Genomic DNA, 26,921 nt, shown 5'->3' with positions numbered 1-26,921 from the left:
GCTACTGTAAACATATGAAAACGCAATGTGTAGTATAATAGGCTATGTGTAATAAATATAAGCCTTTTGTCATAATTAAGAGCACAGCAGGGGAAGAACATGATTATTTACACGATTTAAGACGTGATTTCACCTCCCCCCCTGATAATAGGCTACAGTAGCCTAAAATCGTGGAAAGAAGAGACAAACGTGATATCGTGTGCGTATGGAACATTAAAACATTTAAAATTTGCACGTGGCCGTGCAAGTTTTGGAACTCAGATCAAATAAGTGCCTCTATTTCTATATTTTTTTCTTTAATTTCTTTTTGTTATACTCTGTAGAAGTAGCTACATTTCAATGCACTAGGCTAGGCTATATAAAAGGAAAGTTATTTTTTCTTAAGATGATCGAGTGAATTGGTGGGTGCGTCTACACTGATGCTGTGAATCCTGCCAGTGTCGAGTCTCCATCATCATCTTCATCACTGCAGTAAGAAGAAGCAGCAGCAGCATCATCACTGCTCGGAGTCACAGCATCACCGGACATCCTCACCGCGAGTCTCTCTGCCATTATATCTGCATCACTGCTGAGAGACGAGGCTTCACGGGAGAACCAGAGGACATGGTGCCTTTATTTTTGTTCCTGGTCGTCCGCATTGGCGCGTCCATCCCACATCCGACACCTGCGGGTGAGTTTCACCGATCACAACTCTGTGCGTTCAACATACACCTCACATTTGCACAACAACAAACCCAGATTAAGTTTAAAACACACATCAGAACTTCCAGGCAACGTTTGGTGCGTTTATTCACAGCTCGGACATCAGCAGCAGCATCACTTCAGTGATTTATTAAAATTTCCTCAGACGTAATTCATGAGGGAGATGATAATGAGATGTCGGGTTATTTCGGGCACATGATTTTATCTGCGCCCTCCAACAGACGTTCAATTAAATATGACATTAATGCAAGCGCAGCTGCCTGACACATAAAGATGACAATGAATAGTAAGGGCCTGCTTGTGCAAGTTACAGTCTCATCGCTGTTATGTTTGTTTGATGTTACTTTAAGGTGATCCAGAGGTCATCTGCACAATAAATAGTCATCAAAACACTGTTATCATCTGCGAGCCTGAAGCATCTCCTTGTGTTTTTAATAGCTGAACCCAATGTGATCATGTTAAATGTCATACTGTACATCTCTGACTGACCTTTACATTGAATGACTCAGTTTGTACTGTCACTGAGTTTTCATTAGAAATCATCTGCGTGGGTTAGTGTTGTTCTGTTGTCATATTAATTATTAGAGCTGTTTTTATTTGAAGCTTGTTGTTTTTACATGACAAAAATGTATTAAAATGATTATAATCATTGTTATGCTTGCAAACAAACATTGTTATGCTCCATAATTTTTCACCAAAATATCATATTTATTAGTTTTAAGAGTAAAATGTATAATGCATTATCTCATTCAGTATATAAATGGTACTAAATGATTATCATATTAATTTACCATGGTGTTTACATTGTTCTCTGAGGTACAGTACATTACCATTCAAAAATCTGGGATCGGTATGACTTTTCTTTTTCTTTTTTATGTTTGTGAAAAAAAAGTATCTTATGCTCGCCAATGCTACATTTTTTAAATCAAATAATACTAAAACAGCAATTTTGGGATATGTTATTGCAAACTACAATGACTGTTTTCTATTTGAATATATTTTACATGTATTTTAATCCTGTGATGCAAAGCTGAATTTTCAGCATCATTCCTCCAGTCTTCAGTGTCACATGATCCTTCAGAAATCATTCTGATATGCTGATTTGCTGCTCAAGAAACATTATATTATCAGTGTGAAAACAGTCAACAAATCACTACAAGTTTGCAGTGCCAGTGTTTTTGTATCAATGCAAGTAACACAACAAGCATCCTGGCAGTTTGAATTTTATTGTACTGGAAAGCACATGGCAGTGTGCAGCGTGCCACTTTATCCACTGTGAGTGTCATGCCCTCAGGTTGTGTCGGATCAGTGTGAAACAAGACAGCTCCGCCAGCCGTGTTTCTTTTCTAACACTAAAGGTTTTCTCTAATCTTCTATCTCACTTAACCATACACACTTCTGAAGCATTGGCATTCTGTCATCGCAAAACATCTGCACTGCATCTTTAAGAGTCGGCTAGTGTATTCCAAAGTTCGGCCAACATGGACAACTGTGCAAGCACTCAGTTACTGAATAAATCAGGTTGAAATGACAGCGTGGCTGAGGATATAACATCACAAACTCATGTTCATCACTCTGCGACATGCATTTTCCATGTTGTAGAGGTGTCTTGTCTTTGGAAAAGAATCTCTACTCATATCCTGTTTATTTCTCTTCATGGTTTGTAGGTGAAGTTTGTGAACCGGTTCCATGTGAGAACGGTGCTGACTGTCCCAGTACACCAGCTGACGAAAATGTTTCCTGTGAGTTTTTAAGGCACTTTTTTACTGTATCCTTTTGGATTGGAGAAGCCTAAAGGCCCATGAGATTTAATATCTTGCAATTTTTCTGTGCTTAAAAACTCAGGAAGAATATTTTAATAATCTAAAGCACCCCCCCCCCCCACTATGAAAAACCTTTTGTGGACTAGAAACATGGATTTTATAGGTTCTTCATAGAACCATAGATGCAAATAAAGGACCTTCATTCAATTAGATAAAATTCTACACTAAATTCTTCAGATTACAGTTTTTAATTATAAATATAGACAATTTAACACAAACCTATAATGTGAATTATAGATAACAAAAATGGGAAAAAAACTGAATTATTTATTTAAAGTTAACTTCACATGTTCACACCAAGAACGATACATTTAAAGATAACTATTACAATAAAGATATTAGCATCCACACCAATGCACAATAGACCACGGTTGTGTGCAACAGTTAAATTGTCTGTTGCTTTAAATGCTCAAGCTCTTTAAAGGTCGATTCTAATTGGCTGTCAGTGTTTTATTCATTCATCAGAATGAAGAAAAAATTAATTCTGAATGTGATCTGTGCCATTATCATTATAGCTGTGCACTTCATTGTTTGCATAGAATTAGAATGATTTTTAAAACCTTGTTTTTATTATTATAGATATCATTCTTGGAGTGAATAATATGGTTCTAATTTTTTCCTGTAGAAATTAGTGCAGGACATGGTGGTTTTAAAGAAATAAAGAAAAAAAAATTAAATAGTGGATCTTTAAAAGATTCTACTGTTTCATCTACTTGAAATCTTCATTTTATTAGTGCAGATAGAATATGACAGAATGTCCCTAACTGTGCATTCTGCTCTTTTAACAGCATCAGGCTGGAAGTGGGAAGAGCAAGCTGTAATTGGTGAGTTTGTTTATTTGAAGCCTCTTTTAATGGCCTGTTTTTTTCATTTTAAGAAAGGTTCAAAAGAGCTTTGTTCATTGAGACTCCAGATATGAATGGCATATTAAACAGATGGCTCATGTTCGGCTTATGAGCCGTGAACATAAATGATGTCAGCCTTGGTTTCCATTCACTAGTTAATTCATATTTAAACATCTGCTTAGCGTTCATTAGACACTCACACTTTCTGGAGTCGTCTTTTATAGCTAATGCAGTATTTAATGTGATGTTCAGATGTAGCTGAAAAACATGAAATAATAATGACCGTGTGGGGATAGTGCGTGTCATCAAGCGCACTGAGCCCTCAAGTTCACTTACAGATCAACCTGCAATAAACTCTAGTAGGATTTTATGTAGCACTTCAGATGAACCCTGCAGATTTCAGATACTGTGTGTTTCTGTCATTTAGGGCCCTGCCGCCCGAACCCGTGTCACAACGGAGGGGTGTGTGAGCTCGGTGAGACCTACCGCGGCGACACTTTTGTCGCATATTTGTGTAGGTGTCCGCTTGGCTTCGATGGTGTCCATTGCCAACACAGTAAGAAACTCTTTTTTTTAGATACATTCATTTCAATATATTTCAATTGTAATGTTGTATACAGTATGTATATACTGTACATATTTTACATTTGATATTTTAATTTAATTATATACTATATAAAATGTAAAATATTAAATGAAAATTAAATGCATTAAATCAGAATCAGAAAGAGCATTATTTCCAAGTATGCTTGCACATACAAGGAATTTGTTTTAGTGACATACGCTTCCAGTACACAAGAAAAAAAAAAAAAAATACCTTCATAATAATTTGTATAAAGCGTTGTGCTATAGATGATAATGGAATAGAATTGAGTAAGATGCAGGGAAGTACTGGGATAGAGGGGTAACAATTAATATAAGGATATTGCAAATTTTTTATAAAATAAATATAAGGATATTGCGTAACATTTTTATTGCGTAAGTGGGGAACATTTAACTGTTCATGAGGTAGATTGCCTTGGGGAATAAACTGTTCTTATGCCTGACTGTTCTGGTATTTGCGGCTCTGAAGCGCTGGCCAGATGGCAAAAGTTTTAAATTCATATAAAATTGAATGAAATTAAAAATAAAATGTATTAATTTAAAAACTGATGTCACATGGCTCCAGTTCAATTCCTAAAAATGTATATTTTGAATATTATTTTTAATAATATATATATATATATATATATATATATATATATATATATATATATATATATATATATATATATATATATATATATATATATATATATATAAATATATACACACACAGCAAATTATTAAATTAAATGTAAAAATGTAGAAGTGATCTTTTACAGAAGGAAATACATTTTTTAATTAATTAAAATAAAAAATAAAGAATCAAAGTTATAAAATTATTAAAGAAAAATTACTAAATTAACTAAATTAAATTAAAAGTGAAATTAAATAAATATATTATTCCCTTTTTAAATAGAGCAAGAAAATGGTACATGTACTGTATGCTGGTGGTATTTTCCATGAGCAGACAGATGAATAGATGTGAGAGGGGGCGAAAATATAGTGCAGGGAGCTGCTTGGAAAAGTTGCCCTCTAGATCACAATTCATTTTCAATGAGAGGTTCATAGGAGAGCTGGTGCAATCTGGTGAAATTGTTGTGGAGGAGCCATAACGAATTGAAGTACATGCCACCTCAGGGAGCACTGCCATCCTCATCTATTTCATCTATAACAGGATCCGCCGCTGGTTCTGACTTAGTGATCATACTGTGTGAAGCACCACCGACTTCATTAACCTAGTTGTCTTGGCACAACTAGGCACATTGAATTGGTTTTTCCTTAAGAAATGAAATGCCGAAATCAGCATGTGTTAAACAATGGCACAGAAATCGATTCTCAGACTGGCTCTGATCAAGAGAAGATTCAACCAAAAGGAACTTGGGCATCTCAAAACAACATTTTTTAGGTCATAGGCTCTGTTTTACTATGGAAGAAGCGTCCAGTACCACAAATCCAGCGTGACAGCTGACCAACCCCCCTCTGTTCCTGACACCAATTTACTTGCTTGACTGGCTGGACTTTGGCCCCATGGAGGGAATCCCACCAATCAGGACGAGTTCATTCGATCGCAACCGACAGCAGTGCTTGGATGCACATGACTAGCATGAAGCTGAATGCCAATGTTCATTCTGCAGCAAAATAAAAATAAAAAACAATGCTTTGTTTGAGAGATCATAGCATGAAATAAAAGAATTACTAGACTACCAAAAGTTTAGGGTTGGTAAGATTTTTAAATGCTTTTGAAAGAAGTGTCTTGTGCTCACCAAGGCTGCATTTATTTGATCAAAATACAGTAAATATTGTGAAATATTCATAATATTTCACAATATTTACTGTATTAACAAGTACAAAGAACTGCTAAAAGTCATTTATTCCTGGATTCCAGACTTCAGTGTCTCATGATCATGATTTGCTGCTCAAGAAAAATTTGTTATTATCAATGTTGAAAAACAGATGTGCTGCTTAATATTTTTTAGTGGAAACTGTGATAAAGTTTTGTTTTTCCTCTCTCGATTGTTTAATGAAGAATAATTTCAAAGGAACAGCATTTATTTTAAATAAAAATCTTTTGTAACATTATAAATGTTTGAACCATTTAATGCAGTCTTGCTCAATTAAAGTATTAATTTCTTTCCTTTATTGACTCCAAAATTTAAAAAAAAAAGTGTCACCATTACTACTATTATTCATACTTATTGATAAAATGTTTAAAAATCTCTTAGATATAAGTGGACCTTAGGCTTTCTAAACTATAAAAAAAAAAATTCTAAGATTATGGGAGTGCTATTACTATTTTCAGTTCAAATTTCATGTTTAATTCAATGTGTTCAGTAGTTTGTGAGAATTGTTTCTATACCAAGTGAGTGTAGAGACTAGAATATCAGGCTAGTATAGCAATGTGTTAAAACTACTGCTTTGCAGGAAAGCGCTGGAAACCTTCCATAACACTCCAGCTTCGTGACAACAGTTTTACACGAGCAAGACCCACTCACAAAGTATGGTTTCGAAATTGCAAATCCAGTTCTTTTGCATATCATTTCTGTGAGACAATATATTCCCGTCCGTTAGCTTTTCTTTTTATTTTGACACCATCCCATGAGAAGATCAGTGCAATCTAATATCAGATCCTTAAATTGCACATTTGTTGTGTTCATCTGTGCTTTCAGTTCTCGTGAGGTGACCCTGTTTGAGCGGTGGATTTGGTTGTTGCCCTCCAGTGCTCTTCTGTTGTTGTGGTAAACCCAAAGGTCTGGTTTATCTCTGCCAGATACATTATCTGACGCAGCTGAGCCTGTGCTCCTCCTTGCAGGTCCCTGAATTTCTGTCTGTAACGAGTCTCTTGAGTTCTTTTTGTTCTGCTTAAAAATCAAGAGGTCAGTGCTGCAGAACTCTGAGATAGGACACCATAAGCTTTGCTACAAGGAGTCAATGTGTTACAATGCCCGCTTATGAAATTAACAGCATATTCTCATTGCAATTCATAACTATGCTTTGGATTATTGCTGGTGAATTTGTTTGAATTTTTACAATCTCATATATTCGTTTTCCTACGATCTGCTTACGTTCCAATGAGGGTACGGTTTAGAGGTGGACTTTTATGCTTCGATTTTTTCCTAAAATCTGTATGTTTCCATACGACTCAAATTATACCAATTCACCAAAATAAAAAAATAATTACATTTTCTCATGAGATTGGAAATGAAAAATGATGACTGGACATCCGCCCACTGGTGGACAACTTTAAAAAAATCAAGGGTTTTCATTAGGTTTAATATGTTTTTGCAAATTAAGAGAAAAAAAGCTGGTCTCTTTAATATCTCAACTGTTTCACCTGGAGAATTTGGGTGTAGAATTTACACTTTTCACGGATAATTACAAAGAACACACTGAATTAATCATGAAATTTTGCAGTAGAAAGACTGAAATAGTATTTTCTTGTAAAATGTAATCTAGTAATAGTTTAATTTACAACTTTGAAAAATCATTTTTAATGATTGCTCAAGAAGTGATCTTTTAGAGATCTCAACAACACTTCAAACTGTGCTCAGAATTGCAAGATATTTCTGCAATCAAAAATATGATCTAAAAAATGTCTTATATCATTCTTCCAATAACAAATAGTCAGAGCTGTATCCCCATCTAAAGGAATCTGGGGAGAAACATCTGAGTCAAAGTTGAAACTTCAACACTGAAGTCTTCAGTGAGCATCATTTAAGCAATAATATTTTGCTCTCTGTATTTAGTTTCTAAATAAATTTTTACTTTACAATTTTCACTTAGAAATTTCTAGCAAATTTTATATGATTACAAAGAAACACCAAGTTGAAACATTTTTTTTTATTTGAAAGACTGAAATTGTATTTTACTCTAAAATGTAGTTCATTAATAAAAAAAAATTATAATAATTTACAAATAAAAAAATAATCTTTTTTTACAATCTAGCAATCTCACAATTCCCAAAGAGTAGATTTTTCAGAAGAGGTATACTGTATCTCATTTATCAAAATTAGTCAGCAATCAAAAGTCCTGGATCTCAGTATGAACGCCAACATTTATCATCATATTCTTCATTGAATAAATAGTCTGAGCTGCAATGTATTAATCATAATGAGAAACTATATTTGAGCTTTTGTAGCTTTTTCCAGGTAGTAGCTTTTGATCATTTCCTTAAGGGTCTGTGGATGTCTGCTTGTCTTTTCAGATGTTAATGAGTGTGAGAAAAACCCATGTAAAAATGGAGGCAGCTGCACAGACCTGCGAGCAAACTACACCTGCCATTGTCCCGGCGAATACATGGGGCGAAACTGTCAGTACAGTAAGTGCAAATCGACTTCATCACCTCATTTCATCAAATCCATGTGTTTAAATATTCACTATCCAACCACGGCATCTCTTGAGGAGCACACTCAAACTGACGGATTGGGGATGGGAGCCATCTGCCTTCAGCTGCTTTTTTGGGAGAATCTGAGTGAATGAGGCCAATATGACATTGACCGAGTAGGGAACCACATCACTTTTTCTCCATGCAATATATGGGGTTTTATTAACAAAGTTCGGGAGGAGCACGATCAGATAATCATCCAATTTGGCACAGGTGCATCTCGTTTAGCTAACCATCTTAACTAGCACAACAAGTGTATATATATCCAGCCTTCCTACCTCCTGTCCTACGACAGTTTTTCGGCATCCCTCCTCCACCCCAACTCCTCACTTCTAATCTATTTTATCCCAAATTAGGGATGGGGGAGTTCTTTGGGTTCGGGCTATGCTCCGGGCCCGGGCCCCTCCCCAGGACAGCATGCCAAAATATGCTTACTATTCGCTTTCAGATTAGATGTAAGGGTGAACTCGTGAATTCCTAGATGTACAGTCTCCAGAAAGTATGCCAGAAACCCCTCATAACTCTCTGTACACAGTAGGACTCGGGAGAATACCAATACTTGCATAACCATGACTTGGTTGCTTGTATTTTTTGTGCTGACTCAAAACAAGAAGGTCCCAGCTGTAGCTTAACACATCTATGAAAGTTGAATTTAATTAGTTGAAGATTACTGTCATGCTTTCTTACTTACATGGCTGTGAGGAGTGTATATAAATGTTACACCCCTCCAGAAGGTTTGATTTGCAATCATGCTGTCCAAACACAACAGCAGAAGCTCCCTACAGGCAAGTCTGAGCAGCCTGCAGCTACTTTTCCAATCTTCCAATGCAAACGTTTGGAGACGGCTGTTACTCCAGTAATGTTCTCCCCGGAGCACCAGCAAATGGGCGTCATCTCCGTAGGTGGAGGAACGTATGACAGCAATGACAGTAGAGAGGACATCTTAGGCTTCGAGAGTGAAGACAGCATCTCTGTGTGTGAGAGCAAGGACACGATATCCATTGGCGAATCCAAGGACATCGCATTCAAAAATTCAGAGGTTTTCAGGGGTCGATACGGAGTCTGTGGCAGGAACCAGTGAGGGCAAGAATAATGTTATCATATTATCACTCGAGACCAAAGAAAAATGTGTTTGTGGTATTCCTTTGAAGTGCTTGATCTTGCCTTGTTAGCTATGTTTGTAAGAATACAAAGATTTGTCTGTCATAGTTAAGATGCTTTCTACAAATGAGATATTTTTGATTTAAATCAGTTCTTGCATAATTTGTGTTTTTAGCATTTTTAGACTTTTCAAATATCTTCTTAATATATTAGAGATGATGCAATCCAATGATTGGTCTTAGTCAGGGTTATTATACTGTACTTAACTAGAACCAAAACCATAAAAAAGCATTTTTGCTACTTGAAATAAAATAAATCAAATATATAAAAATATCATTTATTTCAAATAGTTGCCAAGGATATGTATCTTATTATACTAAAATAACTACAACTAAAACTGAAATAAGTCATTTGTAAGCTCAAGCTGTATGTGATTGATTCACTTAAATGAACCAGCTCATAAGATTTGTTTATGCTGGAATCGTACTTCATTGGTTGAGCTTTTTTATTTACTAAAAATAACTGACGCATAAGAATCATCCGTTCCAAAATTAAACTGCACAAGTGGCACTGGACAGTTTTGATTCAGTAAAAAGAATAATTTGTTCAGAAAATGAACTACGCTATTATAGTGCGCTGTGTTTTGATTCACTCTTAAAAGACATTTTGTTCGAAAGTCGAATTAGGCCTACTTCTTGGCGACGTATGTTTTTGATTCAGTAAAAAGAACCGACTTATAAGAGTCATTCGTTCGGGAATTGGACTACACTGGCCTCGTGGAGCACCGTTGAATAAATATTGCAGGAAACTCCCAGAATAGTCACCAATATTTCTTTTAAAAATGAAAACAGTCCGACAAATGAGACAATTGTTGACACACAGTAAGAGTACACTGTGCACTGACAGTAATGTGTAGCTTGAAGCTAATTCTAGTTATAATTTCTCTGTTACCCAAAATATGATCACAAAAGTTTGTGAGAAACGTTGTTCTCTCCTGACAAAATCAATGTAATGGCAATATTTTCATCCGCTGAATGTAAGCTTTTCCATATTCCAAGCTTGCCTGCTGCACTGTTGACTTCATGTGCCTATGCGAGTCATGAAAATTATGAAAATATATCTAGGAATTTTTGGATTGATGGATTTCAAATCATCAGGGTTCGAGGCATCACAAATAATTAAGTAATTAGCTTTTTTTATGGATGGTAACTAATGTTACACTACTAATTAATGCAAAAAGTAATATTATTATTGCCCAACAATAAAGATTGCTTTTTAATTGAAACAACAGAGTTTCAGTTGTTGATCTTCAGTTGTTGTCTTTCTCTGTATGTTCTTACAGAATGTTCTGGACCTTTAGGGATGGAAGGTGGGATCATTTCGAACCAGCAGGTAACAGCTTCCTCCACACTTCGATCTCTGTTCGGCCTGCAGAAATGGTTTCCGTACTTCGCCCGACTCAACAAGAAGGGCCTTGTCAATGCCTGGAGCGCAGCCGAGGGTGACCGATATCCATGGATTCAGGTAATGCATGCCACATTTGGACTGCATTAAATGAAAATAAAACCTTTATTTTTTTTTCTATAATTGAATATCAATTCATGAGCAAAATACAAGCAACTGTAACAGTGACGCTTGCCTTAGCAAAACCTCTGATTAACAACTGTTCAGAGCTGTGTGCAAGCCAAACAGTAATTTCAAGAAAAAGCATAAATGCCCCATGGTAATTAGTTTATTCTATGAGTTCAATCTCATCAGACAATTAAGGAGTTACATCAGTGTTAGATTTCATTAGAAGACACACAGAAAGAGCAGTGTGGTTGTCCAAAATAATGTTCTTAGCCACCATAATGACTTAAGTGGTAACCGCACACTGCCACCACAAAAACATCCCTAGCCTTGTTCTGCTGTCATCCTGCGTGCGCCTGACTTTATTTTTGTGCCTTCAAGATTAAAGATGGCTTTGATGCCAATATGCTTTTAAATAACACCTCAATCTGGAAAACTGCATTATTTCTGTTTTCTAGTCTTTAGATGTTCTTACTGCTGCTTTAAGGGGTCATATCTCATGACAGATTTTTTTTCATTATTTTAATATTTTCATTGAAAGCTTCACTTTAGTTAAGTTAATCAAGTTTTTTGCACACACACACACACACACACACACACATAAAAAAAATTATATATATATATATGTGTGTGTGTGTGTGTGTGTGTGTGTGTGTGTGTGTGTGTGTGTGTGTGTGTGTGTGTGTAAAATTGACAATTTAATATCATTTATTTGTATAGAGCTTTTAACAGTGCAAACTTTTATGGCTTGCCTTCGACACAACCCCTCTCCAGATACACGGCTGTCATCAGATACACAGCAATTTCTGATAGGGACAAATTATGACTCCGCATCCCACGAGGCTTCACTCGTTCATCTTGTGAGTCGAGGCCATAGATTTTGTGCTGTCCCCTCACAGATAAATCTGCAGCGGAGGATGAGGGTGACCGGACTGATAACACAGGGGGCCAAGCGTATTGGAAGCCCAGAGTACGTGAAATCATATAAAGTGGCGTACAGTTACGACGGGAAGGCCTGGAGCATGTTTAAAGTCAAGGACACAGATGAGGACATGGTAAGACGGGACACGCCGTTCGTTCCAGATGAGATGAGAGCGCCAGAGGGGGATTTTTTTAATTAAGAAACTGTCCGACGTTCTCCTGCCAACTCGCCCTCCTTTCCAGTTTTTATTTTTATCAGACTCTTCTTGTTTTTTCTATCAGTGAGAAATCTCCCTTTAATGTGAATGAGAACAATTTTATCACATTTTATTTCATTTTCATTTATTATCATCATGTTTTATGACAGCTATTTTTGAGTTCATGTTATATGGATAATTATAAATAAACAAATGCACATAATTATTTGAGTTTAAATTATATCATTAAAGTTATAATGTTGAATAATTAAATACAGTATCATTAAAAATTTTGGGGTCAGTTTGATTTTTTATGTTTTTAATGAATGTCTCTTTTGCTCATCAAAGCTGCATTTATTTGATCAAAAATATAAGAAAAACAGTAAATACTTTGAAATATTATTATAATTTAAAAAATAACAGTTTTTGGGGGGTTTAGTATATTTAAAAATGTAATTTATTTCTGTGATGCAAAGCTGAATTTTTCAGCATCATTACTCCAGTCTTCAGTGTCCCATGATCCTTCAGAAATAATTTTGATTTATTGCTCAGGAAGCAATTATTATTTATTATTATTATTATTATTATAAATGTTCGAAACAGTTTTGCTGATTAATATTTTTTTAAAGCTGATTTTATTATTATTATATTATTATTTAATGAATAGAACATTAGAAAAAAAGAAATTTTAGAAATTTAAGGAATTTATTTGAAATTAAAATATTTAGTAATATTATAAATATCTTTCCTGTCATGTTTGCATGACTTTTTTTATTTGTTAAGCATTTTTGTAATTTTTAAAATGCTTGTAATCACTGATTTTTTTTTATGCTATTTTACTGCAGATATTCACTGGAAATACTGATAATAATTCCCCCTCAGCTAACTCCTTCAGTCCACCAATCGAAGCGCAGTACATCCGCATTTACCCACAAGTCTGCAGGAAACACTGCACACTGCGAATGGAGCTCCTGGGCTGTGAGCTCACAGGTCTGTGTTTTAAAGTCAGCAGTATTCATCTCTGACACAATCTCGAGTAAGAATTATGTTCACTCTTGCAGTTGTTTTTCAGGATGCTCAGAGCCCATGGGGATGAAGACCGGACACATCCAGGACTATCAGATCACCGCCTCAAGTGTATTTCAGACACTGAACATGGACATGTTCTCCTGGGACTCCTCCAAGGCCAGACTGGACAAACAGGGCAAGGTCAACGCATGGACTTCAGCCCATAACGACCAGTCCCAGTGGCTGCAGGTGAGACAGATATAAAAATTATAGTTCAAAAGTTTTTTTTTGTGTATGGGGGGTGGCATAATCCTACAAATACACCCACAGGTCAGTCTGTGGTCAGCTACTCTACCTCCAACATCATTAATCTAACTAAACCGGTAGGCTGCTCATTGTTTGCTGTTATAACAGACTGTAAATCTGAGCTTGTTCTCAGACCCAAGAGCAGTAATGTCTTTAAATGGCTGAGTCTGCTGCCATTGAACTGAGATTGGGAAATTGGATCCGAGAGAACAGGCTAATGTATGTATTATAATACACCTGCACGCTTGCAGAACCGTGCCCGTCCGCTCAAACACTCCTCTGAGATTGCAGAGCTGCTGTGAATGCCGCTCACGTCAGTCCAGGTCAGAAAGCAGAACCTGAGTCCTCATGAAAGAATAATACAGAGAGAGAGAGAGAGAGAGAGAGAGAGAGAGAGAGAGAGAGAGAGAGAGAGGCTGTACTGACTGGATTTTAATAATATGCCTACCTGTACATTTTATTATGTAATAAGAATTATCTATGCTGTAAAAAGTGTTTTTTCAAAGTGTTAAATAAAATAATGATTACTGGAGTAAATGTAGAAAATTTCTACTTCACATCTAGTTATTTGCCATTGCTTTGTAATTAATTGTGACATTTACTAACAATTCCTGAGTAAAAATTATTTCTACACCAAATTTTTTCAGTGCATAAATGTTGTCCAATAAAGTATTTCCAGAAACATTAAATGACGCCAGACTAATGTTTTTCCAGACTGAGCAGACATATTTCTGTAAACTAATTTAGGTACTGTAAAAACAATGAACAATTATTCATAATTTAAAATACAATTATAAAAATAGTTTTTTTGTGATGAGTTTATTTAATATAATGTACAATAAGTACAAATCTGCTTATTGCATTAATAAGTATGTTTTAATTTGTTCATCATTTTTAATACATTTTTATTTACTCAATTATGCATTAAATAATGAGAATTTTGATGTTATAATTTTTAGAGAATTCTTAAAACAATATAGTGTTGTGTAATTCAATTTCTGCTTTGGTCATGTTCATTAATTTTACAGTATTGACATTCACAGTTTTCAGTTATGCAACATTTGTCTTAAAATAGACTTCACTAAATGATTAGAATTATTATTAGTCACATGATAAAGTTGATCAATTATACCAAAATAATAAAACATAAATTAATCAGAATTACTGTAATGTAATGTTTTTAACAAGTATTTACATGAACACACCCTGTGGGTGTGGCTATTTAAATCATAAATTGAATATATGACAAATTCAGAATTTTGTCAAACATCCAGAAATGCATATACTGAATTTAGAGAAGCATGCTGTACTTTCACGCCTTTAGGCGTGATGTCATCTTATTTTCATAAAATAGCACAGCTTATTTTAATAATAGCCAAGTTCATTTATCGAGACTGGCTTTTTTATTTAGCAAAAACAAGAAGCTCCAGAGCAGTTAATTAGAGCAGCCTTGAAATCCTGTAATACCACTAGTAATAGACCTACCAAATTCAGCAGCCTGAAGACGTTCCTGCGGTGTCATTGGCACTGATTAACTCCCGTCCTCCGAGGGGAACTCTGCAGTGCAGACGAGGGCTGTGATTTAGCCTGGCGTCCATCACTCTGTGAAGGGCAGTGAATTCCAGCTGTATTAAACAGATAACAGGTTGAGAGACTGTCCCACCAAAGCAGCTGTGAGATTTGTTTTACCTTCAGACACCTTTAGCTGTTAGCTGTTAGAGTTATAACCTACCTTACAAATTCAAGTTTAGACATGAGCAGAGCTGTCTACACTCAAAGCACCTGATGTTAGATGCCCCCTTTCTATTTCTGCACAGCTACTCCTGCAGTTTTCCTTTTTATCATTTTATTTTATCAATGCTGAAATCTATCTTTGAGCTCATGACTCCATAACTACATTTCCACAATGGTATAAAAAAAAAAGATCCTGCAATTCTGAGAAAAAAGTTATTTTAAAATGTTTTTTTTTTAATCAAATTATTATTATTTTTTAAATCAAGAATAGTGAGATATAAAATCGAAACTGCAAGATGTAAACTCAGAACTCTGAGAAAGTCAGAATTATAATATAAATTTAGAAATGCAAGTTATAAATTTGGAATTGCGAGAATGTAAGTCAGAATTCTATGTTTATATCTTGCAATTTCAGAATTGTGATATAAACAGAATTGCGAGAAAAATGTCACAATTACCTTTTTCATTTTTTTTTTCTGTGGTGGAGACTGGGCTTTCATAATTTTTTCCCCGTGAACTGACATTCAAAATTACATTTACATGCTGACAAAATAAAAATTTCTGCAACAAATATTTCATTGTATTACAGTACTATTTTACAAGTATGTGGTTATGTGGAGGGCTCTTAACAGCGTAAAATGAACTTCTAAAATGATATACATGGGCTAGAATGGAGGTGATATTGCAAAGCATTTTCTGTTGTTTTCTTCACAGAAAAATCTGTAGAAACACACTCTCTCTCTCATTATCACCAGGTGGATTTGCAGATTACCACCAAAATCACAGGAATTATCACCCAAGGAGCCAAAGATTTCGGGCATGTGCAGTTTGTCGGTTCCTATAAAGTGGCGTTCAGTAATGATGGGGAGAAATGGCTCATTTATCAGGATGAGAAACAACAGAAGGATAAGGTAGGACACTCTCTGTGTACATGAACATTTGAGGGAGACGCAATCATTTTTAAATGAAAGTATTAGTTTCTTTACTTTTTTAAATTGAATGTCCTTTATAAAAATCACTCAACTGATTGGATGAAATCGATGGAGCTTCTCTCACACACACACACACACACACACACACACACACACACACACACACACACACACACAGCATCAGCGTTAAACATGAGAAAAATTTCAACCTCTCAGCATTTTTCTGACAATCTTCCACCTCCAGCTGAAGAATCACCTCCACACTTTCCATCTGGAGCAGCAGCAGCTGACAAGACGAACGCTTTTCTCTGACACAAAACTCCAGCAGGAGTCCTTCTGTGGAGAAAAGAGAGACAGTTATTTCTATTTAAAATTCAACATTCATTAGACAGATACTGAGTGATGTAAATGGCTGCCAGTGTTGCAATGTGGTATATTTTCATTTAAATGCATCAATATGCAATACATAATAAATATATACAGTAAGTACATTACCATTCAAAAGTTAAGGTGTCAGTAAGATTTTTTTAAAGAAATTTATATGTTTATTCAGCAGGGATGAATTAAGTTTAATTAAATAAAAAAAAAATACATTTATTATGTTACAATTGATTTCTATTTCAAATAAACAAAATGTATCATGGTTTCCATGAAAATATTAAGCAGCACAGCTGCTTCTTAACATAATAAGAAGATGATAAGAAGAAATGTTTCTTGAGGAGCAAATCAACATAGAATGATTTCTGAAGATCATGTGACACTGAAGACTGAAGGAATGATGCTGGAAATACAGCTTTGATCACAGGATTTAAATTTAATTAATTAAAAGTTATTTTAAATTGAAATAATTTTTCACAATATAACTGTTTTTACTTTATATTTATTTATTTATAGTTATGTTTTCAATCAAACAAATGCAGCCTTGGTGGTGAGCATAAGAGACATTTAAAACCATTAAAAAAAATCATGCAGACTCCAAATTTTAAATGGTAGCATAGGCAAATATTGTTGTTTATTACTAAAGACTTTTAATGTAAGAAAAATTTATAATTGAATCACTAGCACATTAAGTCATACAGATTTACTCATGTGGGTGAATTTTGGGTGGATTTAGCTGAATTTACCCCTTTCGAACTACCCTTTTCGCTTTTTTAAATCACATGATGTGACGTAAACTTTTCTCCTCATAACACATTCCATGCTCCCTCTCAACACACAGAGACAGTTTTTGTCCTTACACACACACACACACACACACACACACACACACACACACACACACACACACACTGTAAGGTCTTGGTGTGGTGGTTGGCTGTTGGTAGTGGTGTTGGCTGGGTAATCTATTCTGACAGCGCTGATAAGAAACAGTCTACTAGAATAGATTTTCTCAGAGGACTTATCCTGTGAACGACGTCCTTTAACAAGCGCTATTAAAAGAGCTTAGGCCACACGTCTGCTTTATATAGTCCATTTTACCGCAACATTATTGTGCACTTTTAAATGACATCAGAACGCCTGATTCAGCATTTTATAATAACGCATTGTCCTTCGGTGTCATTGACAGATCTTCCAAGGAAACTTTGACAACGAAACACACAGAAAGAATGCATTAGATCCGTCGATTTACGCCCGATTCATCCGGATTCTTCCGTGGTCGTGGTATGGACGCATTACTATGAGAGTGGAGCTTCTGGGGTGTCCGGAGGAACAATGAAACTACGGCACATTTTATGACAGACTGTGTAAAAACAACATTTCTAATGGTGATCTTTCAAGGATGCTTTGGCCTGAATGGAAAATGAAAGATCTTTTGATTACAGTCAAAAAGTTGATGATAGTCAATGATTGTTGGATTTTTTTTCTCTCGCTCTGGAAACAGCAATTCACAATGCTTCTCCAATGTAATTGTCACTGTACAACTGACTACTACATTTCATAGTATTATTATCAGAAATAGTTCAATTGTATTCACTCAGGTCAAAGGCCACATGCTAGAATAGTTCGAGTATATGATTTATGAATATAAGGAGGAGGTGAGAACTGGTGTTCTTATGAATTTATGTAAATTAGATATTAATTGGTAATTTATTGCAATTCAATCGAAGCAAAATCAATGAATGAAAAGTATAGTGGTGTAAAGTATAGTAAGAGTGATGTAAACTGTGACGCTTAGCAAGATTTACTTCACATGGAAAGACACAGACTTAAGACTAAAGGCTCATTCACACCAAGAACGATAACTATATTTGTGTCCACATAACGTATGATGTCGTTCTGTTTATTTATTATATGCTCACAATTATTTGTCATCAGCCACTTTAAATGCTCTGTTATCATTACAACCCGAATTCCGGAAAAGTTGGGACGTTTTTTAAATTTTAATAAAATGAAAACTAAACGACTTTCAAATCACATGAGCCAATATTTTATTCACAATAGAACATAGATAACATAGCAAATGTTTAAACTGAGAAAGTTTACAATTTATGCACAAAATGAGCTCATTTCAATTTTGATTTCTGCTACAGGTCTCAAAATAGTTGGGACGGGGCATGTTTACCATGGTGTAGCATCTCCTTTTCTTTTCAAAACAGTTTGAAGACGTCTGGGCATTGAGGCTATGAGTTGCTGGAGTTTTGCTGTTGGAATTTGGTCCCATTCTTGCCTTATATAGATTTCCAGCTGCTGAAGAGTTCGTGGTCGTCTTTGACGTATTTTTCGTTTAATGATGCGCCAAATGTTCTCTATAGGTGAAAGATCTGGACTGCAGGCAGGCCAGGTTAGCACCCGGACTCTTCTACGACGAAGCCATGCTGTTGTTAAAGCTGCAGTATATGGTTTTGCATTGTCCTGCTGAAATAAACAAGGCCTTCCCTGAAATAGACGTTGTTTGGAGGGAAGCATATGTTGCTCTAAAACCTTTATATACCTTTCAGCATTCACAGAGCCTTCCAAAACATGCAAGCTGCCCATACCGTATGCACTTATGCACCCCCATACCATCAGAGATGCTGGCTTTTGAACTGAACGCTGATAACATGCTGGAAGGTCTCCCTCCTCTTTAGCCCGGAGGACACGGCGTCCGTGATTTCCAACAAGAATGTCAAATTTGGACTCGTCTGACCATAAAACACTATTCCACTTTGAAATAGTCCATTTTAAATGAGCCTTGGCCCACAGGACATGACGGCGCTTCTGGACCATGTTCACATATGGCTTCCTTTTTGCATGATAGAGCTTTAGTTGGCATCTGCTGATGGCACGGCGGATTGTGTTTACGACAGTGGTTTCTGAAAGTATTCCTGGGCCCATTTAGTAATGTCATTGACACAATCATGCCGATGAGTGATGCAGTGTCGTCTGAGAGCCCGAAGACCACGGGCATCCAATAAAGGTCTCCGGCCTTGTCCCTTACGCACAGAGATTTCTCCAGTTTCTCTGAATCTTTTGATGATGTTATGCACTGTAGATGATGAGATTTGCAAAGCCTTTGCAATTTGACATTGAGGAACATTGTTTTTAAAGTTTTCCACAATTTTTTTACGCAGTCTTTCACAGATTGGAGAGCCTCTGCCCATCTTTACTTCTGAGAGACTCTGCTTCTCTAAGACAAAGCTTTTATAGCTAATCATGTTACAGACCTGATATCAATTAACTTAATTAATCACTAGATGTTCTCCCAGATGAATCTTTTCAAAACTGCTTGCTTTTTTAGCCATTTGTTGCCCCCGTGCCAACTTTTTTGAGACCTGTAGCAGGCATTAAATTTTAAATGAGCTAATTAAGTGGATAAAAGTATAAAATTTCTCAGTTTAAACATTTGCTACGTTATCTATGTTCTATTGTGAATAAAATATTGGCTCATGTGATTTGAAATTCCTTTAGTTTTCATTTTATTAAAATTTAAAAAACGTCCCAACTTTTCCGGAATTCGGGTTGTATATAGTGGTGTAGACTCTGCTATTCTTAGCAATTTAGAATTATTTCATAACTATATCTCTTCTGTTATCTTAGTGATCATCCTTGGTGTCAACAGGCCTTATGTGTGATCAGATTTACCATTGCTTGGCAAATTTTTTTGGGTGGAATCCAGTCATTTAAACAGAAAACCACACGTTTGGGAATTTTGCATGGGGGGAATTTTTCCACACACCAATTTTACTACAGTTTCAAGTCGGTCACATGAATTAGCCGCTTTGACCAACAGAGAGTGCCATTATTCTACTCTTAAAAATTTTTTAGGACTAAATTTAAGGTTCATGTATTCAGAATAAAATTTCCACTCATTTGAAATACAGAGTTTGAACTCAAAACAAACTAATAATAATAACATGATGCATTTTTAAATACACAATAAACAAGTTTATATATTTATCATAAATAAAACAAATTTGTTTCAATCTCATAAATTTGTATAAACATGAATATTGCTTGTTTTCACATTTTAATCATATTCATGCTTTTTAACTGAATAAATTCAACTGAATTCACAATGAAAAGATTAATGCTAATTCTGTCATTTCAATAAATGCATTTTGAAAATATGATTATTTAAATGAAATCATTTAAATAGCTAATAATAAATCTTGCCATGATTTCGAGTGAAAAAAAATCTACTTGATTTATGTATGACTGATATGCATCGCATTAAGTTTATTCATTTGTGCTAAAACTTTGTATTCCAAATGAATATATTCAAATATGTATATATTTACTTTTCAAGTAAAATGAAATTGAATATAGATGAGAAAGAATAATTTCTTGATACAAAATTGCATTCTAAAGTCTTTTGCTGATGCACATTTTTTTGACTTTCACAAACCACCCCCCAAAAATTGTTAATATTCAAAATATTTTAACTGCTACCTACAAAATGAAAATTAGCCCATAAATTACTCATCCTCAAGTCATCCTAGGTGTATAAGACTTTCTTCTTTCAGATGAATCCAGTTGGAGATATATAAAAAATTGTATTTGATCTTTCAAGCTATTTAATGGCACTCAGCAGGTGTTGCAGTGCATCAGTCCAAAAGAAGTGAAATAAAAAGTGTCTCACACAGCTCCTGGGGGTGAACAAAGTCCTCCTGTAGTGAACTGATGCGTTTTTGTAAGAAAAATAACCATATATAAAACGTAATAATTTAATCTAGCTTGTACTCACTGTTGTACATGGAAGCAGTTCTGGGGGAATTATGTATGAGGTCGTCTTTGCGCATGCGCCTCTCAGAAGTGATGAACGTGGAAGCACAGCGTGACAATGGTCACTAATCAGAAGTATAAAATGAGTATTTATAAAGAACAATGTTTGAGGATTTCGATATAAGCCAAGAGGAGACTGGTTTTACGTTGCTAAAGTAAGGAAACTTTGCTTCCTTTGCTCCTGTTAACAAACGTTGGTTTTCACGAGACTCACTGGTGCATGCGCAGTGCTGAACTCATACGCAATGTGCCTGGAACTGCTTATGTGTACAATTGTTGATGGAAGCTACATTAAAGTGATTATTACGTTTTGAATATTATTATTTTTCTTACAAAAACGCATTGAATCACTACCTTTGTTCACTCCCAGGATTTGTGTGAGACACTTTTTATTATGGATGGGCGCTTTTTATTTATCTTATTTTGGACTGATGCACTGCAACACCTTCTGCGTGCCATTAAATAGCTTGAAAGATCAACGGCAATTTTTAATATCGACTGGTTTCGTCTGAACGAAGAAAATCATAAACACCTAGAATGACTAGAAGGTGAGTAATTTATGGGCAAATTTTCATTTTTTGGTGAACTTACCCTTTAAGCGGGCGATACATTTACTTGCAACAACTTAGCGTTCAGTATTTCAGATATGTCCAAAGTCAACACAAACAACAAAGTAAACATGAAATCAAAATTAAATGAGTTACTGCTGTAAAAAATTCATTTTTGTACCATTTCACTCAAAAATGTGTAAAAATACAGAAGTGAAATGATATTTACACTGACTTTCATGTTGCCTTTAACTCAAATTAGTGAGAACAAGCCAACAAACATTTTCTTTCTTTTTCTTCTTTTGTAATGTTTTTTTGAAAACCTGTAAATACAAATCAGTATAAAGCAAGAACAGTTTGGTATAATCATATATATACTAGCTTTCTATTTCTTCATTGCTGTATTCACTGGACAGTTATTGAACAGACCTGATTATAATGTACTATAGTATTAATGAACTCTTAATGGTCATTTTAACAATAAAAATCAAACTGTGAGACCGTTCTTGCACAGTTACAGTTCTTTATCCACTGAGACTGAATATGTATAAGGACATAGTTGCTTGTCTATTCTGTTTTCGCTGATGTTTTCAAACTTCAATAACCACAACAAGCACAAAGCATGGCAAAGCTATTGGGTAAGGACTTGAGTTTTGTGAATATTCTGCAAATTTTCAGATTTGTATGTTGCTGTTTGGTGCTGGTCTAAAGTGGTCTACCAGGTTAAAATCATGTGCTCTTACTTCTAATCCACCTGACTGACCATCATGAGCAGGTTTGTTGCTGGCTCAAAGTGGTCTACAAGGTTAAAATCAGCTCTACCAGTTTCTATAGTCCACTTGACCATCCAAACCAGCGTGGACCAGCTTATGACCATAAATGACCAGCTGCTTTAATTTGATTAGATCCAGTTAACAATAAATAACAACACTGCTCATAATTATAGATTGTCTAAATTAAAGACTTTATTTCACATCAGCAATTTATGCAAGAAAATATCAACATATGTGATCTATACAATTTTTTTAATTAGTTTTCATTTAATTTTTCTATATAGCTTTAATATACTGTTATTGATATATTTTTAATAAATTTATACTTAAACATATTTATTTAAATTAGTTGCCAAGGCAACATTTTATTTTAAGTTTTTCATTTTTATTCTTTTAGCTTTATTTTAATTACTGAACAACACGGCTCATAATTTTAGACTATCTAAATAAACTGCTTTATTCAGCATTTATTTTATTCTACATTACATACAGCCATTTCTCCAAAAACTATTGCCTTATGTAATTTATACAACTACAAAACATTTTTTTTAAGTGAATTTAAAATCCGAGTTTGTCCAAAAGCGTTAATCTTTAGAGAGCCGTGGTGTGCTTACTCTTTCTTCTTCTTGTGCTTTCTGGTTCATGCATTTTTCATGTGCTTCAGTTCAGAGGAAGAGCCTGGGAGATAACTGTGCATTTAATTGCTTCAGAAACCTTATGAATTTATGTCAACCTCTAACCACAGCTGAGAACAGAAATAATCTCGCATTCTGTGTGATCACATTGCTCATTTGTGTTGTAATTTTACACGTGTAGATGAAGTCAAAGTCTCTGTTTGTCACCTCAGTCAGTTTTAATTATGCTAGCAGGTGAATGAAGAGCTGTGTCATCTACAGGTGTTAATGAGAGACACTTTTACTTTCTTTTTAGCTTTTAAAATAAATCTCTATAAAATAAAATCACAAAACAAATCTCTTCAGAATCTCATTTTTTTTCTCCAGAGATCAAATGGAGACTTTGTCCTGAGAGAGAGTTTAGTAATTAGTAAGACCTCAGCAACGTCTCACACTGAGCCCAGATTTGCCAAGATGCCAGTCTGAAATCAAGATCTTAATATGAGCATTTCTCATCAACAGACTAAATGATCTGAGCTGCTGTTATGATGTATTTGATAAAAATGACCCCAGTGTATGTGAAATCATCGGTGAATGCTGAGTGCTGGAGGAGTGAGTGTAAATTTTAGCCTGTAAATCATGTCGAAAGAGGCCGGTTCCTCAGAGACCAGGCCTCACTAACATCTCCATCACTGTCTGAACCACATAAGGAGCTCTAGAAATAACTTTGCAAACAAGAAAAAGAACCATGAAGAATAAAAAAATATATAGCAGATTAAGTTTGCTTATGTATGCAGAAAATCATGTTAAGTCATCATTAAGTTATCATGAAGTTATCTGTAATGTAAGTTGAAAGTAAATAATACTTCACACTCAATCTAAATATACAATAAATTGTATAAGCAGCAGAGGTTGCAAGTAAAAAGTAAAAATTTTGTCTATCATTTCGTTTTCATGAATTATTAAACTTATCAGTTCAAAAATAATTAGAACACAATGTATAAGATCTATAAATTGTTCTGATATGTGTATCTATTTAATAACAAACTAAAGCATTAAAAAACTGAAATAAAACAAAATAGAATTTTTTTCATTTATTTCAGCTAGTTGGTCAAATGTGTTTTATTTCAGCTGGGCAACATATGAAATACTAAACTTAGCAAATAAAATTAAATTCTAATACTTACAAACTACATATATATATATATATATATATATATATATATATATATATATATATATATATATATATAGTTTTTAAGTGTTAGAATTTAATTTATATATATATGACATAAACACACAAAAAAAACTATCGAAATGGCAAATACACACACAAAAACAAACTAAAGAAAATATAAAAACATTACCTGATATATATACATATAATACACACGCACACACACACACCATTATATATATATATATATATATATATATATATACACACACACACACACACACAAACTCACCAGCCACTTTATTAGGTACACCTGTTCAATTGCTTGGTACCATAAATTGCTAATCAGCCAATCACATGGCAGCAACTCAATGCATTTAGGCATCTAGATGTGGCGAAGAAGACTTGCTGAAGTTCAAACCGAGCATCAGAATGGGGAAGAAAGGGGATGTAAGAGACTTTGAACGTGGAATGGTTGTTGGTGCCAGAAGGCTGGTCTGAGTATTACAAAAACTGCTGATCTATTGGGATTTTCACACACAACCATCTCTAGGATTTAGAGAGAATGGTCCAAAAAAGAGAAAAATATTCAGTGAGCGGCAGTTGTGTGGACAAAAATGCCTTGCTGATGTCAGAGGTCAAAGGAGAATGGACAGACTAGTTAGAGATTTTAGAAAGGCAACAGTAATTCAAATAACGTACAACTAAGGTATGCAGAATACCATCTCTGAACATGTCGATCCCTGAAACAGATGAGCTACAGCATCAGAAGACCAAACCGGTGCCTCTCCTGTCAGCTAAGAACAGGAAATGGAGGCTACAATTCACACTCACCAAAACTGGACAATAGAAGATTGGAAAAACGTTGCCTTGTCTGATGAGTCTTCAGATGGTAGGGTCAGAATTTGGGGTAAAGAACAGAAAGCATGGATCCATCCTGTCTTAACAGTTCAGGCTGCTGGTGGTGGTGTTATGGTGTGGGGGATATTTTCTTGGCACACTTTGGACCCCTTAGTACCAATTGGGCATAGTGTAAACACCACAGCCTACCTGAGTATTGTTGCGGACCATGTCCATCCCTGTATGAGTTCACCCATCTTCTTATGGCTACTTCCAGCAGGATAATGCACCATGTCACAAAGCTCAAATCATCTCAGAACATGAAAATGAGTTCACTTTACTCAAATGACCTCCACAGACAACAGATCTCAATCCTTTGGGATGTGTTGGAATGGGAGATTTGCATCATGAATGTGCATCCGACAAATCTGCAGCAACTGTGTGATGCTATCATGTCAATATGGACCAAAATCTCTAAGGAATGTTTCCAACACCTTCATCTATGCCATGAAGAATTAAGGCAGTGCTGAAGGCGAAAGGGGATCCAACCCTGTACTAGCAAGGTGTAACTAATAAAGTGGACAGTGTGTGTGTGTGTGTGTGTATATATATATATATATATATATATATATATATATATATATATATATATATACATACATGTATGTATATTAGGGATGGTAATTTACTGCATTAATTAGATTAATTATGGAGAAAAATAACACATTAGAATTATTAACACATTTGACACACTTGCCCTGCCCCAGACCTATGTGGATCATCTCCCATTTCATACAGTCGATTGATGACTAATATGAGGCAGAGCAACAACTTACTGTGTGATGAAGCCTAGAAAATGTCCCTAAAATTCAAGATATGAGGCAAACCCAAAATAAACTAAAACTCTATACAAAGTATAAAGATATATATTTAAAAAAAAATTATATATCAATGATACTAAAATAAGGCGTTTTACTATTTACTCTAACTAAATTTCTCTTTTAAATTATTTATCAATTTGTTTAATTAGTAAACAATTTTTGAGTCACCTGTGCTATTAATGACACCAGTGTAAAAAGTGCATTAATGTCGCCCTCTCGTGGTAAGAGATGTCAATGGCAACAAAGAACACGACTGCCCTCTTCTGGTAGTTTCAGGAGGACGGTTCAGATTCATTACAGTACATAAGCAACGATACTTTACAACAGCTCTGTTTTATATTACAAAAAAAACAAACATGTGTAGTATGTTATATAAAAATACCAAATAACGTGTCCGAGTGTAGTGTTTAACGAATTAAGATTAACTGTCATACTGAGTTGAGTCTTGTCACGACCGCAGACGGGAAACAGTCATGTCTCTGTTTGCAAAGATTGCTTTGGCTTCATTCATTCAGCTGTCAATCAGACAACGAACACCAGGCACTAACACTGGCGACAGGATGTGATGGACATTCATCTTGTGTCAACAGGAAGTAGTGACAGAGCCTTTGTGAAAACAAAGAGCCTCTTTGGTCTGTCCAGCCATCGCGAGAGAGAAAGAGCCCACTTCAAATCAGCCGCTTGACAATAGATTCACTGAGACCTGCTGCATTCGTTTAAAGATAAAGAACCGATAAAAAGAGCTGACAGAGCGCGATAAAAATGAAGAAATCCGTGATATC

At 35.1% G+C, this 26,921-nt stretch overlaps 1 protein-coding gene and 1 long non-coding RNA gene across 4 annotated transcripts; one reads left to right on the top strand and one right to left on the bottom strand.

Moving 5' to 3' along the window:
* The first annotated feature begins 187 nt into the window (after window positions 1-187).
* Window positions 188-18,440, top strand: LOC132132763 (EGF-like repeat and discoidin I-like domain-containing protein 3). 3 transcript variants are annotated; one of them, XM_059545285.1, is made up of 11 exons: window positions 188-670; window positions 2,370-2,444; window positions 3,314-3,349; window positions 3,798-3,926; window positions 8,157-8,270; window positions 10,780-10,961; window positions 11,906-12,061; window positions 12,970-13,114; window positions 13,197-13,381; window positions 15,928-16,083; window positions 17,672-18,440. In XM_059545285.1, exons 1-11 carry the CDS (start codon window positions 604-606, stop codon window positions 17,819-17,821), a joined length of 1,395 nt encoding a protein of 464 aa, XP_059401268.1. In that variant the 5' UTR covers window positions 188-603; the 3' UTR covers window positions 17,822-18,440. The 3 variants fall into 3 exon arrangements, with proteins under 3 accessions (XP_059401268.1, XP_059401269.1, XP_059401270.1); XM_059545286.1 differs by lacking the exon at window positions 3,314-3,349; XM_059545287.1 differs by lacking the exons at window positions 3,314-3,349; window positions 3,798-3,926.
* Window positions 14,916-26,921, bottom strand: LOC132132765 (uncharacterized). The gene is made up of 4 exons (XR_009429080.1): window positions 26,574-26,921; window positions 16,267-16,440; window positions 16,197-16,218; window positions 14,916-15,063 (listed from the first exon to the last, which is right to left on the bottom strand). It is a non-coding gene; the product is annotated as an uncharacterized LOC132132765 (long non-coding RNA).

Source organism: Carassius carassius, chromosome 49, assembly GCF_963082965.1.
Source record: "Carassius carassius chromosome 49, fCarCar2.1, whole genome shotgun sequence".
Taxonomy (NCBI): domain Eukaryota; kingdom Metazoa; phylum Chordata; class Actinopteri; order Cypriniformes; family Cyprinidae; genus Carassius; species Carassius carassius.
The sequence above is the reverse complement of the archived record's forward strand: the minus strand, read 5'-3'. Positions and strand labels throughout refer to the sequence as shown.

What these genes read in the sequence shown, in the direction of transcription:
- LOC132132763 (XM_059545285.1), top strand. Translation starts at nt 604, where the DNA reads ATGGTGCCTTTATTTTTGTTCCTGGTCGTCCGCATTGGCGCGTCCATC. An exon ending in CCTGGGCTGTGAGCTCACAG is followed by an intron (nt 13,115 to 13,196) that starts GTCTGTGTTTTA and finishes GTTGTTTTTCAG; the next exon opens with GATGCTCAGAGCCCATGGGG. An exon ending in AGAAACAACAGAAGGATAAG is followed by an intron (nt 16,084 to 17,671) that starts GTAGGACACTCT and finishes TGTCATTGACAG; the next exon opens with ATCTTCCAAGGAAACTTTGA.